At 58.4% G+C, this 14748-nt stretch overlaps 1 protein-coding gene across 1 annotated transcript; it reads right to left on the bottom strand.

Moving 5' to 3' along the window:
- Positions 1–1248: 1248 nt before the first annotated feature.
- Positions 1249–14664, bottom strand: EIF2B5 (eukaryotic translation initiation factor 2B subunit epsilon). Its single transcript, XM_069089315.1, has 16 exons — positions 14337–14664; positions 11350–11474; positions 9139–9324; positions 8876–9053; positions 8663–8743; positions 8380–8457; positions 7881–8193; positions 6986–7131; positions 6542–6680; positions 6345–6461; positions 6065–6172; positions 4276–4366; positions 3387–3510; positions 2868–2993; positions 2139–2249; positions 1249–2025 (listed from the first exon to the last, which is right to left on the bottom strand). Exons 1-16 carry the CDS (start codon positions 14514–14516, stop codon positions 1960–1962), a joined length of 2169 nt encoding a protein of 722 aa, XP_068945416.1. The 5' UTR covers positions 14517–14664; the 3' UTR covers positions 1249–1959.
- Positions 14665–14748: the final 84 nt, after the last annotated feature.

Raw genomic sequence — 14748 nt, 5'->3', positions numbered from 1 at the left:
CAGCTGCCCGCCACAGCTTCCGCTCTCCCAATTTCCCTGGCTTGGGAGAGCACGGTGACTCTTCCGGCAGCCCGCTCCTCCCCAGCAGCCCCGCCCCGGGATTATCTGGTCACTGTGCCTCCTCGGCACCCCGGACCCGGCGCCTCGCCCCCGACACCAGGCCTCGGCTTCCTAGCCCTGTAAAAGCGAGGGCATTGGACCAGAAGACCCACCTCCCCGCCCCGGCCCCTGGCGGTTCTCCGATCCTTTGTGATCCGCCTGGGGGCTGCCAGCCCCGCGGGGTCTTGGGGATGGCGGGGGGGGGGGGGGTAGCGAAGAACCTGGGGGCGGAGCCAGAGCCCGAACCGCACCCCCACCAGATTACGGACTGGGGGACCTGCCCGCTGGCTTTGGATGAACTGACGCCCAGACCCGGGAAGTGGCTGGCCCCAAATCACAGATACGGGGATGGGACTCCCTCGGAATCCGAAGCCAGGAGCGCCGTTCCACCTCCGGTGACCAAGTTGGGGACCCCCCGGGGGAAGGTCAGCGCGGCTTGGTCCTCGACCGGCAGCGCTGCGGCTCGGTGCCTTGCAAGAGGGGCCCATCCATCAGGAGGCGAAGACTCGGTCTCTTGGCTTCCTAATCGGTATAACCTAAGCCTCGTCCTCCACTGTTGGGATACAGACCCCCATCTTAGAGATGGGAAAACTGAGAAGGACCGATGGCCATCTGAGTGGCAGGCAGCCAGCAGGATCAGCCTGGCAGGAACCAGGCCACGGCTAACTTCGCCATCCCCTGGCACCTGCCACCTTGTGCCCATTGTTAGAATTCCTTCTTAAAGCCTTTAGTAGGACAACCTTGGCCGCTTTCCTCAGGTATATGGCACCATCTTCCGTCTCAGGACGTGCCTCGAGGAGTCTACGAAGGCCAACCCCATTCCGGGCCAGGCCCTCCTTGGCCTTCTGCATCCCCCCCAGCTCCAGCGGCCCACTCCCTTGTGCAAACACATCCTGCCCCTCCTGGCTCGGTCCTTGTTGGTGCTGTCCCCTCCCCCGCACTTGGAGGCTTCCTCAGCAGGAAACCCTCCCTGCTCCGAATGCCTTTAACCCTCCTCAATCCCCTTCCTCATTTACTGCTGCTGGTAGGCCTGGCCCACCATTCACGTTCCCTTCTCATCCCGCCCCACCAGCCTCCTGAGGGCAGGCACTGCCCTGTTTTCCTTTGTGCTCCTCGTGGGGCTGCCTCATGAAGCAGAGGGGCTTGGAAAGGATGGAACAGCCAAGATTTATTTGTTTCCAGGTTGTGAGGCAGGAGGGCTCACTCCCTAGAAGCCCACAGCCATGATAACCCATCACCCTCCTGACTGGACGCTCTGTCTGAGGAGGCCCAGCAGGCTGTGCCAGCGGCACTACCAGGAGTCTCACAGGGACCACCTGGCAAGAAAGCCCCAAGTTTCACTTGCTCTGCCTGGCCCAGTCCAGGCTTCGAGCCCCAAGGTCTGGGAAAGGCAGCTTCTCCCCAGGCCCATAGCCAGCCCCATCACTACCCCCTAGCTCCCCCTAGTGGCTGCGCTACCCACAGGGGCTGCCTCCACACCCCCCACCTCAAGGCCAGTTAAGGCAGAGCAGGGCAGAAACAAAACACGCTTTTTTTTCAAACTCCATACAAGCAGCAGAGGGCCCCCAGTCACTCACTGCCAGCCCCCGAGGGGTCAGGCCAGCAAAGGTGAGCCTGTGGTCTTTCTCTGACACAGAGCCGAGCCCCAACTGCACACTTCCTCTTCCTCGAAGGCTGTCACCTCTTCCCCATGCCCTGGAGCCCACTGCTGATGGGGGCCCTGGGGCTTCTGACTGGGGGGAGGTGCCCCGAGTCCCAGCCCCCAGGGTAGCAGCTCATGTCAGGGCTTCATCATCCTCACACGCCCTTCCAAGGGATCAGGACGGGAGGCCATATGCATGGGGCGGCCCCAGCAGAAATTCAGGCTTGTTCATCTTCTGATGACTCCTCTTCTGCCTCCTTGAGCCACTGGATGAAATTCTGTAGCTGTGGAGAGCAGAGCAAAAGGCTTCTGGAGGGAGGGGTGCAACACTCTCCTTGGTCCCAGTCCTGAGGATTCCCCGTGCCTTGGTCCGGCTCCCCACTGGAGCCCAACTCACCCGCTGGTTCTTTCGTAGCTGCTTGCCCCCATCAGGCACTTCCTTCTGATGGAACCACTGTAGAATGGTCTCCTCGGCCAAGATGTCCAGCTCATAGAACGTCATCAGCACCTGTGGAGGGCCACAGGATGGCAGCAAGCTCAGTGGGCCCAGCCTCACTCTGGCTTACACAGAGGCTTGTGATGGTGGCCACCTCTCCAGCCTTCCTCCATGGCCTCCCCTCCAGTCACTCCCACCCACCTCTACCTCTCCCAAGACTGGCTCCCCTCAAACTCAGGTCAGAGATTCTCCCCAGGCAGGAGGCCACGCTGGCTCCCAAAGCGGCCAGTGCCTGTCTTTTAAAAAGACCTTCCCCCTACTCTCTATGTGTGCATGCTGTCTTCTCCCCTCAAGGGGGAGCTTTGGGGGAGAGGCCAATTTCACCTTATGTCTCAGCTACAGCAGTGCCTGGTACCCTCTGTGGCTCCCACTGTCCCACTGTGGCCTCCAAAGCAGACAGTTGTGGGAAGGCCTCCAGCTGGCATGGGAACAGCTCTGTAGCTGAGGGAAGGAAGCAGGGCTACCCTTTCCAGGCTCAGACCTACTGACCTCTGTGGGCCTTCAGAAGAACCTAGCAACAATCTCTGCAGCAGAGATAGAAGTATGTGTATGGAGGGGGGGGGGCAGCTTCTAAGCCACCAGACTAGGGTTTCTCTGTTTCCCAAGGCCTCCTTCCAGGGCTCACACCACCTTGGCTAGGGAGGTGACCAGGTTTTCATGTTCCAGGAAGAAGTCCTCAATGGCTGTCAGGGCCTGCAGATGGTCTCCTGTACGCTTGATATAGTTCTTGAACACAGGACTCCAGGCCCGGAGCAGCTAGGGAGGAAGGTGTATCATATGAGGCAGGCCTAGCCCAGGAGCCCTGGCCCTGCCCGGGAGCCCAGTGCCTTTCCACTGCTTGGGATCTCAACACTGCCTTGGGGAATCCTACTGAATGGAGGTTTTCCAGCCCCCTCTTTTTCACTCTGGAGGTTCTGGGGGGGCCCCTTCTGAGCTATTCACCTGAGGATTCTCTGTTCTCCCCCCCTCCCCCAACATCTCATCCCACCCCACCCCACCCTGGACCCTGAGCTCAACACTGAGGAGGAAGGAGAAACCAGTTTTCCTGAAAGAATGGAAGAACAGGAGATGTGCTCTCCTGGCATCCCCAGCCAGGCTGGTGAGGACCTCCTGCCTCTTTCCAATCTGACCACCCAGGGGTCTGCTCACAGGCAGCAGGAGGCCAAAGTAGCAGCTGGGGTCCAGCTGGGAGTCGAGCCGCTCCAGGGGGAGCTCCAGGACAACTTGGCTCAGCACCTGCATCACCTCATTGAGGCTGATGTTGTAAGCGTACCTGCCAGGGGAGAGCAAGCAGGGGAGGCTCCAAGTGGGTCCCATCAGATACCCTGAAACGCCAGGGCTTCTCAGGGCAGGCGAGGCCACCCTGAGAGGCTGGCCCTTGGCTCTGGAGGGCTGCCCCTTCCCTGCCTGGCTCCAGAGAGGCCCTCTGAGTCAGGCTTGCTGAGGGGAGAGGGGATGTTTCTGAGGAGACTCTGCTCCCCGGGGCACGTGACACCCCTGTGTGCTTTCTGACCCCTACTCCAAGGCCAGCCCTCTACCTCCTGCCCCCCTCACAGCCAATGCCTGGTCAGCCCTAGTCCTCCTCAAACAAACGACCTCCTCTGCTTCCAGGCTCCCCCTGGAGCCCTCAAGGTTCATTTTTGTTTCCCAGGGGTTCCTCACACACAAGACAGGCTTAATAAAGACTTGTCCAACTAGACTGCTGAAGTGTCTTGCCTGGGAGGGGCCCATTCTTAGGCTGCCTGTGAACCATACTGCCACGTGGCTTCTAGAGGCCCTGCCACATTCCACCCCAATCTAGAACCCTCTTCATGTCCCAGCTCCTGTGGGCAGGGCTTGGCACACTGTGGGCACGGGTAAGGCCTGGGGCTTCACTCCCTCCCTGACTGCCCAAAGTCCCACAGCCGAGCGTGTCGAGTTCGAGGCTGGCTCTAGCCACTGGGCCTCCCTGCCTTCGTGCCACATGTTCCATCAGTGACTCATCTGCTCAAGCCGCCCCCAGCCCCAACTCCTCCAGTGGCCCCTGTGCTCTTCTTACTTCAGGGAGTTGATTTCCAGGACCAGGTTGTCACAGGAGATGTTCTCCTCTTGGCCCCGCTGCAGTGTCCCTGCCACTTCATTCTGAAACACTGAAAGCAAAGATGAAAACTGAGCCACAGGGTGGTTCCAGAGGTGGCATTCGATGCCCTTCACCTCACACAAGGTCCAGCCCCCTGTAATAGGGGGCGCGGAGGAGGGACAGACTCCCAGAGTGTCACAGAATGGAACCGGACCCCAAAATCTGCCTGGAGAAGAAAAGGCGGCAACAAGAATCCCCTGGAAGTGGCTGAGTCTGGACCTCAGAGGGAGATGGAGCTGCAGAGGAAGCCTGAGCTACCAGTCTCATGGAGATAGTCACTGAAGTGAATGAGACTGCCAAGGGGGAGCACAGAGAAGGGGGGCCAAGGGAGGCCCAGAAGAGGAGGCAGGCATTGGAGCCACATCTGTAAGAAGCTGGACAGGTAGAGGAAGGAGAGATGGTGAAAGGAGGGACACTAAGCATTTCCTCAACAAAGACACAGGGGAAGCTGCCTCTGCACCAGGAAGGATAGAGAAGGGAGTGTGGGTCACTGCTGCCCAGGAGCCCAGGAATGGAGGGGGCCAAGGAGGCCCCATCATCTCACAAATCTGGCATGGAGGGTGGGCAGCTGAGGCCAGCTGAGGCTGTGGACCACAGAAGGACAAGGAAGCAGAGTCACAGGGAGTTTCCTCTACTGACTCTCGGCAGTCCTAGAGGGGCAATGGAGAATTCTCATGGGGGTGGGGGATCCTAACAGGCCAGCGGCTGCCCAAGCAGAGGCCCAGGGGGACTGAAGCGCTCACCAGGCCTTGTGAGGATGGAGAGAGGTCAGGAGGTTACAGATGGAGAAGGCCGGTTCAAAGCTCCCCATCTGGGAGCAGCTAAAATTCCAAGAGGAAACACTTTTAACGTGACGACAAGTGTGGCTGAGAAGGGGAGGGCAAAGGCTGCTGGAGCCCAGCCCATGAAGCTTTTCTCCTGTGGGTGATGGCGGGGTGGCAGCGCTGAGAGGGAGCCATGAGCAACTGACCGTGCCCCAAGAAAGGCGGATGCTAGCTGCCAGCGGCCAGGACCTCGAGGAGGCGCGCAAAGCCTGCCTGAGCCTCCGAAGATGAGAAGGCCGACAAGTGTGGAAGCCCACACAGTGTGGCTGTTGTGGCGAGGAGCATCCTGTCTGCTGGGGGAATGGCTCCAAGGGCCGTGGAGGAGCCTTTGGAGGCCCCTGGGGCTCAGCTCCAATTGAGAAGATCACAGGACTAGATGAAAAGTTCTACAACAAGGACAACGGTCTGGCTGGCGCCACCAGAAGAATTCTAGATCATGCTGTGGAATGGTCTTGGGGAGGATGGACTGTACAGCAAAAGGGCAGTGTGGGCGCTCGTACAGAGCTGGGGAGAGGGCCCTGTGTGCACAAGGTGAGCCCCACGGGGACCCCGCACTCTGCTGCTGGTACTTAGGCCTCCTCAGGCCCCACTGGACAGCCAGGGCAGGGCCATAGGCTCCAGGGCCTTCAGCCTTCCATGAAAGGCTCACCACCACTTTGGGACTCCCTGGACCTTCCCATCAGCCCCTGGGCTGGGGCCCTCCCCTCTTCTGCTTCCCTTTGGGGTGTTTTCCCCCATTTGACTATAAGCATCTTGAGGGCAGGGACGGGCTTTGCGTTTGTGTCCCCAGCACTCAGCCCCTTGTCTGGCACACAGTAACTGTGTGTTGACATACTAGTTGACTGACTATCTCTCCCAGGCCCAGCCAGCCTCCCAGTGCTCACCTTTAATATCATCCAGCTGGGGGGAGCCCGCCCTGCTGTCCAGCTCCTGGGAGCCCAGGCTCTGCTCACTGTCACTCTCACTTTCTTCAACCACGTTGATCGTGAGTCCTAGAAATGGGGGGAAGGGAGGGATTTGGACTGCCCAGCACAGAGGAGCACTACAGATGAGCTGGGTTCCAATCCCACCTCTGGCCCAGGTGAGTCCTCTAACTGTGAGCCTCAGTTTAGACCTAGACAGTAAGGAGCCCTGCCACGCCCACCCCGTAATGCAAGGCCTCACCCCACAGGCTTTGCCGCAGCTCCTTCTCTCCATCGTCCTCCTCCTCCCTGGGGCTCGTGCTCTCTGCCCTCCAGAGGTAGCCCTGGCCCGCGGCACCCACGTCAGATGGGTTATAACCTGCAAAAGGCCCTGCCTGTCAGAGGGACATGGGCAGCCACGCCCTGTGGCCACAGACTCCTGCTTGGGAACTCCCCCACCTGTTGACTTCACTCGCTCCTTTCTGTCTGCTCCAGAGTCGTCACTGAACTGGGCATCATCATCCTCCTCCTCCTCATCGGGAGGATGCAGTGAGATGACCGAGCCCTCAGGCAGCTCAAGGTCGGGGCCCACCACCACCTAAACAGGAGAGGCGGGTCAGGCCCAGGCCCATGGGCCGAGGGTCTGTGGAACCTGCAGCCTTGAGGCCTTAATCTGTTCTGTGAAGTCAGGATTCAGTCGAAGGGCTGCACCCAAGGACCTAGGGGGCCACATGTGGTCTCGAGGCCACAGGTTCCTCACCCCTGACCTGGTGTGGGTAGAAGCGGGATATTTCCCCTACAGATTCAGAGCAGACTGGGCACACATGCATCTAGGATGGGGTTGAGGAACATACCTTTGGGATAGCTTGGCCACTCCCAATCTAGCAGGGAGTGAGACCTCACCTGAGAAGTAAGGACACAGCGTGGCTTCAGAGTGACCCGTTCCTTGACCTCTGAATGATCGCACAGGACAGCCTGATGAATCTGTGCCCCACTGGCAACCCGAACACCTTGCCACAGGTAGGCCCGGTCCAGTAAGACATTGTCACCTAGCTCAGAATCCAAAGAACTTCTGGTCACATGACAGTCCCATTCAAACCAGAATGCCTTCTCCCAAACGGGGGGGAGGGAGCCAACCCAGTTCTACCTGGGCCTCCCCACCTTCTGGCCCATTCCAGCTCAGAAGTGCTCAAGCAGCTAAACCAGCCTCCTTCCCTCACGCAAACCTTACCAGCTCAACAAGGTTTCCCACCCACCCTCAACTTCCCTGTCCCGTCATACATGAAGAATTCAAATTCTCAGACAAATCAGCCCCATTGGAGACTGTGGACAAGGTCTCCCTAAGTGCAAACACTGGATTAACACTGACAGAGGCCCATAAAGTGTAACTATACAGAAGAGCCAGGGATAGCCAAGTCTCCATTTACTGTATAGGTGCTCCTGAATGCCCCCTTGAGACGGCAGTGGAGATAGGTAAGGCCCAGGAAGCTGGAGGGCCTGGGAGGAGGACTGGGCCGCTGACAGACTATCCCTGCCACCTGAGGATCCCAAGAAGATGAATTAGAGCTGATCTAAGATAATGTCTTTGTTTTACAGATGGGGAAACTGAGGCCCAGCAAGGACAACCTAGCCTAAAGGTGGCAGATAGCTGGTACAGGGGATTGGAGGGTGTGGGTGCACCCTCCACCCCTTCGGATCATGCCCAGGTGACAAGGTCCCCGGAGTCTGGAGGGCCGTATGACCCGAGGTCGTGGGCTCCCGAGACATGGCCCTCCCGCGGCTGCCCCGCCAGGCTCACCGATGTGGCAGCCAGGGCCGATGATGCTGTTCTTGATGCAGCAGTTGCTGCCGATGACTGTGCCAGCCCCCAGGAGCACGTTCTCCTCCAGGACGCTGCCGTGGCCCAGGCTCACCTCTGGTCCCCGGTAGATGTTATGCCGGGAGTGAGTACAGCTCTGGGTTGGGCTGTCGGTGAAGTTCATCTCTGGGGTGAGGGGATAGACCCAGCGGCGAACAACATCGGCACACACTGCCTCATACATGCGCAGGTTGGAAACACGAGCTCCGTACTCCCGGGTTGTGACATGCATGTGAATATGGTTTCCCAGGACCTGGGGACCAGTAGGGCAAGCAGCATCATAGGGCAGCCCAGGCATCCCCAAAGGCCCATGATCCCTTCTGGAGCTGGTGCCTTCCCATCACCCCTTTCCCTGACTGCTCTTTGGGCTTCCACTCCTCTCCCCTGTTCCTTTTCTCCTCCAGAGTAGCCATGAACAGTCACCCTTCCCCCCCTTTACCTCTTCATTCACCAACAGGCCTCGCACAAAGTCATCCCGGGTCTGATAGTCAAAGTTGTCGGTGAAGAGCTCGGCCACCTGTCGAGGAGGAGGGCCAGAAGAAGCGCTGCTCACTTACCTAGGCTGGTGGGGTGGGAGCGGCCTGCAGCTGCCCTCAGATGCCACAACAGCTGGACAAGGCTTAGGGGAAGCCCCCAGAGCTGCTAAGGGCTTCAAGTGGCAGCAGCCCAGCTGGGCGGCAGCAGGGACAAGACAGGGAAGCAGATGAGGAGAGAGGGCTCACCTGAGGAGAGCAGATGCTGATGTGACAGTCCAACAAGTCATAGCGAATGTCTACTCCTTCCCCACTCCCATGGAACAGGCTCTGTGGGGGGAGCGAGAGGGAGGGGTCTCATGCCTGTCCCTCCAGCTGAGGCAGGCTGACAGGCTGGCACACTCACCCTGCCCGGCTTCTCCCCCTTCCCACTCCAGGGGCCTAAGATGGCCGGCCACGCACCAGGGGAAAAGAGAAGCGCCGGAGCCCCTGTGTCTTCTGATAGTGGAGAACCCGGCGGGTGGCGCTGTCCATGGCCACCACGACGTTGTCCTCGGGGCACCGCGTGGGGTGGCTAGGGGAGGACTCCTTGAAGATCATGGTCATCACACACACATTCTTCTCCCGTTTCCTCCGCGATCTGCGTGAGTGAGAGGAGAAGGCTGCAGAGCTAGGTCCAGGCCCTGCCCTGGGCATGCCCTCCCCAGCCAGCCTCCTGATCACACCTGTGCTCCTCCAAGGCATGGGCAATGTTAATGTTAGAGATGACGTCCCCATAGACAAGCAGGAAGTCGGAGCGCACCAAGGCTTTGGCATCCACGTCTCGGAGCACGTCCCCCAGGGATCGATACGTCTCTGAGGACACAATTCGAACCACGTTGGGTGAAGTTGGCAGGCACCATTTGGACTTCCTGGGGACAAGGGAAGGCAAGAGAATGAGATCAGCGGCCAAGGTGACGTATGTCTTTGTGCTCCTCATCCCATGCGATGACAGTCCAAGCCCATGGACATTTATTAACTGATTACTGTTTGCAAGGCACTGGGGATATGGAGATGAAACACAATCTAGTCTCTGCCCAAGGGAACTCAAGAGTCTAGTGGGGGCAATGGGGAGCCATCACGGAGAACGGGATGAAGCCAAGAGACCCAAAGTGCTCCCAGAAAACCTAAGGAGGGAGAGATCAATTAGAGCTGAGCATGAAGAAGGCTCCTGGAAGACAAGGGGCCTGAGCAGGCCATGAGCAAAGGAAGATTCAAGAGCCTGCGTCAAAGGAGAATGTTTCAGGTATGAGTGGAGGCCTAGGCAAACATATGGAGGTGGGAGAGGGAAGAGAGAAACACCAAGGAGTAGAGTCTGCAAAACAGACTGAAGAGGAGGGGGGGAAATAGAGGTTGATTGTGGAAGGCCTTCAAGGCCAGGCAGAGGAGGCCAAATGTGACCCTTTAAACAGAGAATCACTTAAGGCCCCAGAGCAGGGAGATGCCATGGCCAGACCCATGACACCTGGACTGGAGGGAGAACAGAGAGGAGGCTTGGACAGTAGCAGGTGAGAGATGATGGCTGCCCAAGCACAGAGGAGACAGGAGAGGATGATGTGAAGCCGGCATTGGCCAAATGCGGGCCCCTGAATGGCTGACTTGGCGGGGAAGTACGTGTCCTCTGCCCTACTACAACACCTTTATCAATAATTTAAACCAAGCCACAGAGGGGCCGAGGCATCCAATGTGTAGAAGACACAATGCCAGGAGGGAGGGCAGTTCTCATGGTGGAGGCCAAAGGCTGAGTCCGCAAAGAGCCTGACTGATGAGAATGCTGGGTCATGTCAAATGACTCCAACTGAACAGAGAAACAGTCCCATCCAAGGAGGAGGAGTGCGGCTAGTCACAAGTGATAACATCTGGGGGCTACTCAGGCTGTCAGAAGCGTGACACAGGACCCAGAAGGGGGATCCTCCCTGGGCTCTCCTTTGAGAACTAGGAGGGACACAGCCTCGGCCCACAGCGGGCCACCTCTGGGCACCATGTCTAGGGAGAACATCAAGAAGCTGGAGAGCAGCCAGCAGGGAAGCCAGGGTGGCAAGGGGGTGAGGAGCAGCTGAAGGTACTGGGGATGGGTGGTTCACCAAAAGCAGCAAGGCGGAGGCTGCGTCTGAATCCCAGGCAGCAGCCTGGCACCTCCGGCAAGTCACTGAGCATGCCCAGGCCTCGTTTCCTGCTCTACAATGTAGGGGCACTTGCTTGCAGCCAGCCTGGTGATTGAGAAGAACCAAAGCTCTCACCCACTTGGCAGAGCGTCCCCAACTTCAAAGAATTCTGCAGACTCTAATTATGACTTCCAGCTTCCTGGGTGTCACCAGAGAGCAACACTCCCATCCTGCCCTGTGTGCCATGGCCCCTGAGACCACAGGGCATGGAGAGAGGGCCCAAATTAGAGGCAGCAAGCGGTCTGCTGGGGAAAGCATCAGGGCTGGACTTCACATTTTCAATCTCATCTCTAATATAAGCTATGTGATTTCTCTGAATCTCAGTTTCTTCATCTGTTAAATGGGGATGACAGCACTCTAGGACTCCATGTCACAGGGATGTACGCACGTATATACACGTGTCTCTTCCTCTCGTCTCCCCATGCTCTAAGCATGCAGGGCCCTGGCCTTTCCCAAAGGACAAGAGAGCAAATGCAGCGGAAAGAAAGGCAAGGAAGTGTCACTGGCAGACCAGTAGTAGCTCCCTGGGGAAGCCACAAACACAGCCTGTGAGGCTCAGTCCTCCTAGGAAGGACTCTGGGCCCCGCTATCCTCTGCCAGCTACAAGCATCCTAAAGAATCGGGAATGAACGGCCCTTCCCCTCACGACCTGCGGCTGCCCCGCTCAGAAGCTGTGAGATGAAGGAAGGGAAGCACATGGCGGCCTAAGACAGAGAAGGGCCAGGGCCTTACCGTATGTGCTCCTTGATCTGAGGGGCCTTCCAGCAGCAGAAGACAAACGTTTCCTGCACCCCTGTGGCAGTCAGAAACTCCAGAGTGTAGTCAATCAGGGCCACATTGGCCAAGGGCAGGAGGGCCTGGGGAGTGAAGAGAAAGCCTTGGTTGATGAGTGGCCTGTGAATACCATCCTCCTCTCCTCAGCTTTCACTAAGGCTTCCAGCCCCTGAAAAGGTCCTGAGTTGAACGCTAGCTTCCTATAGGGAGGCCAGAACAAAGCAGCCACTGGGATCCCCTCTCTATTCTGTGTCCATGAACTGCCTGTCTGGGAACTCTGCAGATCAACTCCTGGGTGAGCAAGCAGGGAAGCTTGGACCAAAGCATCTTCCAACATGCCTTCTAGGCCAGAGAACCATCCACAGGCCCAGCCACCTTGGGGCATCCTCCCTTGCTCTTCTGCCACAATCTCTTAAACAAAAAAGCAGAGCCCAGGGCCTCAGTCCTGTCAAGCCTCTTTCCTTGTCCTCAACTGCCAGAACATCCCCAAGAGGCATGGTGGTGCAGTGGGCAGAGATGGCCTTGGATCCAGGAAGTCATTTCCGGGCTCATGCCCGGCCTCTGCCCAAGCTAGCAGCCCAGGTGACTCAGCTGGCCAGCCAAAGAGCCAGAGAGAGCTCCCTTCCCAAGGATTTCTCCAGCCATACAAAAAGACTACAGAGCCGGGCATTCCTGGATTCCAGTTCAAACCCCAGTCTCATGCCTGACTTACTACCCATTTGGCCCTGAGCAGCACTTCACGTGTGGGGACTGGGTTTCCTCATCCACAAAAGGAGGGTGCTGGACCACAGAGCTGCTCATGTCTTGTTCTCTCTGTGATCCACCATCACAGATCCAGACCAAAGCAGACCAAAACAAATCCACGAGATGCTGTGAAGGGTGACACGGGAGCCGGGGCAGGGGCTGCGGTCGCCTGCTTCCGGTCTAACAGCTCCCTTCAGGTGCTAAGGGCCGACCAGCTCCCGGGCACTAGCTCTGCACATTTTCCAATTGTCCAATATAAGGGCTAAGAGAGTCATAAATGGGCCTTTAACAGAGGGCTCTGGCAGATGGGCCTTGGATGCCAAGGTCAACTTAAGCCCCTTAGCAGTGGGAACAAACAATTCCTACATGTGGTTAGAATTATAACCATTTCTCCTGCAGCAGAATGAGACTGTTTTCCTTTACCTTACAAAGGTGGGGAACCTGAGGCCTGGAGGTCACATGCGGCCTTCTAGGTCCTTGGGTGCAGCCTTTTGATGGAGTCCAAGTTTGACAGAACAAATTCTTTCTTTAAGGAGATTCGTTCTGTGAAGTTTGGATTCTGTCAAAGGGCTGCCACCTGAGGACCTAGAGAACCACATGTGGCCTCAGAGGCCGCAGGTTCCCCACCCCTGAAAAAGTTTCCCCATGCTGATGAATAGAAAAGTATGGATAAATTTATATGAACTGACAAAAAATGAAGTCAGCAGAGCCTGGAAAATCTACCCAATGACTTCAACACATAATGGGAGGAACAGAACTGGTATGAGAGTTCTGAAATGATGAAAAAGTGCAGCCCCGAGGAAGCCACAGAAGGTGGCCCCCCTCCTCTGGCCCTGGTGAGGAACACTGAGCACAACAGCTGACTTGTTCCTTACAGAGCTGGTGCTGCTGGCTCTCTGGCAGGGGGCAGACACAGCCAGACATGTGCCTAGTAAGAAGAAGCTATCAATCAAAATTATTTTACAAAGTTTCTTTTTGGAAACTAGTACAAGCCATGGGTCTGCAAAGCTAATGTGCTGGCTCCTGATTCCCTGCTCCATCCTCGTTGGGGGCTCTGGACTAGACCCTTCCACACTGGACACACATTCCGGTGGGACTGTAGGCAAGCCGCTTGGTCCCTAGAACCCCCAGTTTTCTCATCTGTAAACAATTCCTGACCTCCAAAAGGTAAGCCATCATTATTCTCATTCATTTCTGTGCTAAAGCCCAGCTTCCCCATTTGGGGTGGGGAGGAGGAGAGGGCCAAAGGCTGTCTTCACCTCCTCTGTCCCAAATCTCTCCCACCCCCAGAGTTTCCAAGTGTCCCAAGGCCACAGGCCCTTCAGGTAAGGGAATCAGTCCTTGGTCCGCGGCCACCTGCTGTCAGGAAGCCCGACCCTCTCCCTGAGAACCAGACATTCATATAATGCCCCCAGGCAAGGCTCAGCCCCAGCGGGTATGGGGGCAGTAAGTGCTGCCTGGAGGGAAGAACGGCCTACAGATCTGGTCACCTGTGGTGGGGCTGAGACCCCCTGGGGAAGGGCCTGGAGAGTGTCTGTGCACACAGCGCACCTTCCCGGGCCTGACCGCTGATGAACATGTGTCCACGGACACCATATAGAACCGGCAGCTCCCCTCCCCTTTCACCTGACTCTGGGTGCCCCCCTCAATCCCTGGGGGTCCTGCCCCCCTCCGCTCCTCGGGATCCTCTTTCCCACCGCCCAGGCACGGGGGGGCCTCCTCCCTCCCAGCACTCTACTGCCGGGTCACCCCTCTCTCAGCTTCTGCAAGCCCGCCTCCCTCTAAGATCCGTGGTCCCTCACCAGCGCATTCCACAAGTGCCAGCTCCCACCTCTGTGCCCTGCAGGCTTGACTCGGGTGTTCTCTGCTCTCCCGGCTCCCCGCTCTGCCACGGGTCCCCCCTCCCCGCCCCCCGGGTCCCCGCATCTGCACTCCGGGGTCCCCCTGCTCTGCGATCTCCGCTCCCCGGGGTCCCCCTGCTCTGCGATCTCCGCTGTCCGGGGTCGCCCCCGCTCTGCGATCTCCGCTGTCCGGGGTCGCCCCCGCTCTGCGATCTCCGCTCTCCGGGGTCCCCCTGCTCTGCGATCTCCGCTGTCCGGGGTCGCCCCCGCTCTGAGATCTCCGCTGTCCGGGGTCCCCCCCCCCCCGCTCTGCGATCTCCGCTGTCCGGGGTCGCCCCTCTCTCCCTCCCCAGCGCTCACCCGGGGCCGGTCCTTGGAGATGGGGAAGAAGCGGCGGTTGAAGCTGTCCGCTACCAGCACGGCCTGCAGGGGCGGCGGCGCCTCCTCCTCGGCTCCCCGGCCTCCCGCCCCGCCGCTTCCCGGCCCGCCGCCACCGCCGCCTCGCTTGCCTCCCCGGGAGGCTGCCGCCGTAGCCGCCATCTTCGCCAACTGTTGCTGCTTCCGCGAGGCAGGTCGCTTCCACCGCTGCCCTGAAGGGACAAAAAGGATCAGGGAGGACGAGGACGAAGCGCGGCCGAAACTAGAACGCGTGTGTTAGTGAGTGTGAATGTAGGGAGGAGGGAGAGAAGGAACAGACAGCAAGGCGCATGCGTACTCTGGCCAAGCTGCCCGGCCAGCCTCCAGGGGAAGGGTGGGGCGGGGCTACAGGCTG

Source organism: Petaurus breviceps, unplaced genomic scaffold (genome assembly GCF_028583685.1).
Source record: "Petaurus breviceps papuanus isolate PSGF00001 unplaced genomic scaffold, PetGlider_PUasm1.0 186, whole genome shotgun sequence".
NCBI classification, from domain to species: domain Eukaryota; kingdom Metazoa; phylum Chordata; class Mammalia; order Diprotodontia; family Petauridae; genus Petaurus; species Petaurus breviceps.
The sequence above is the reverse complement of the archived record's forward strand: the minus strand, read 5'-3'. Positions and strand labels throughout refer to the sequence as shown.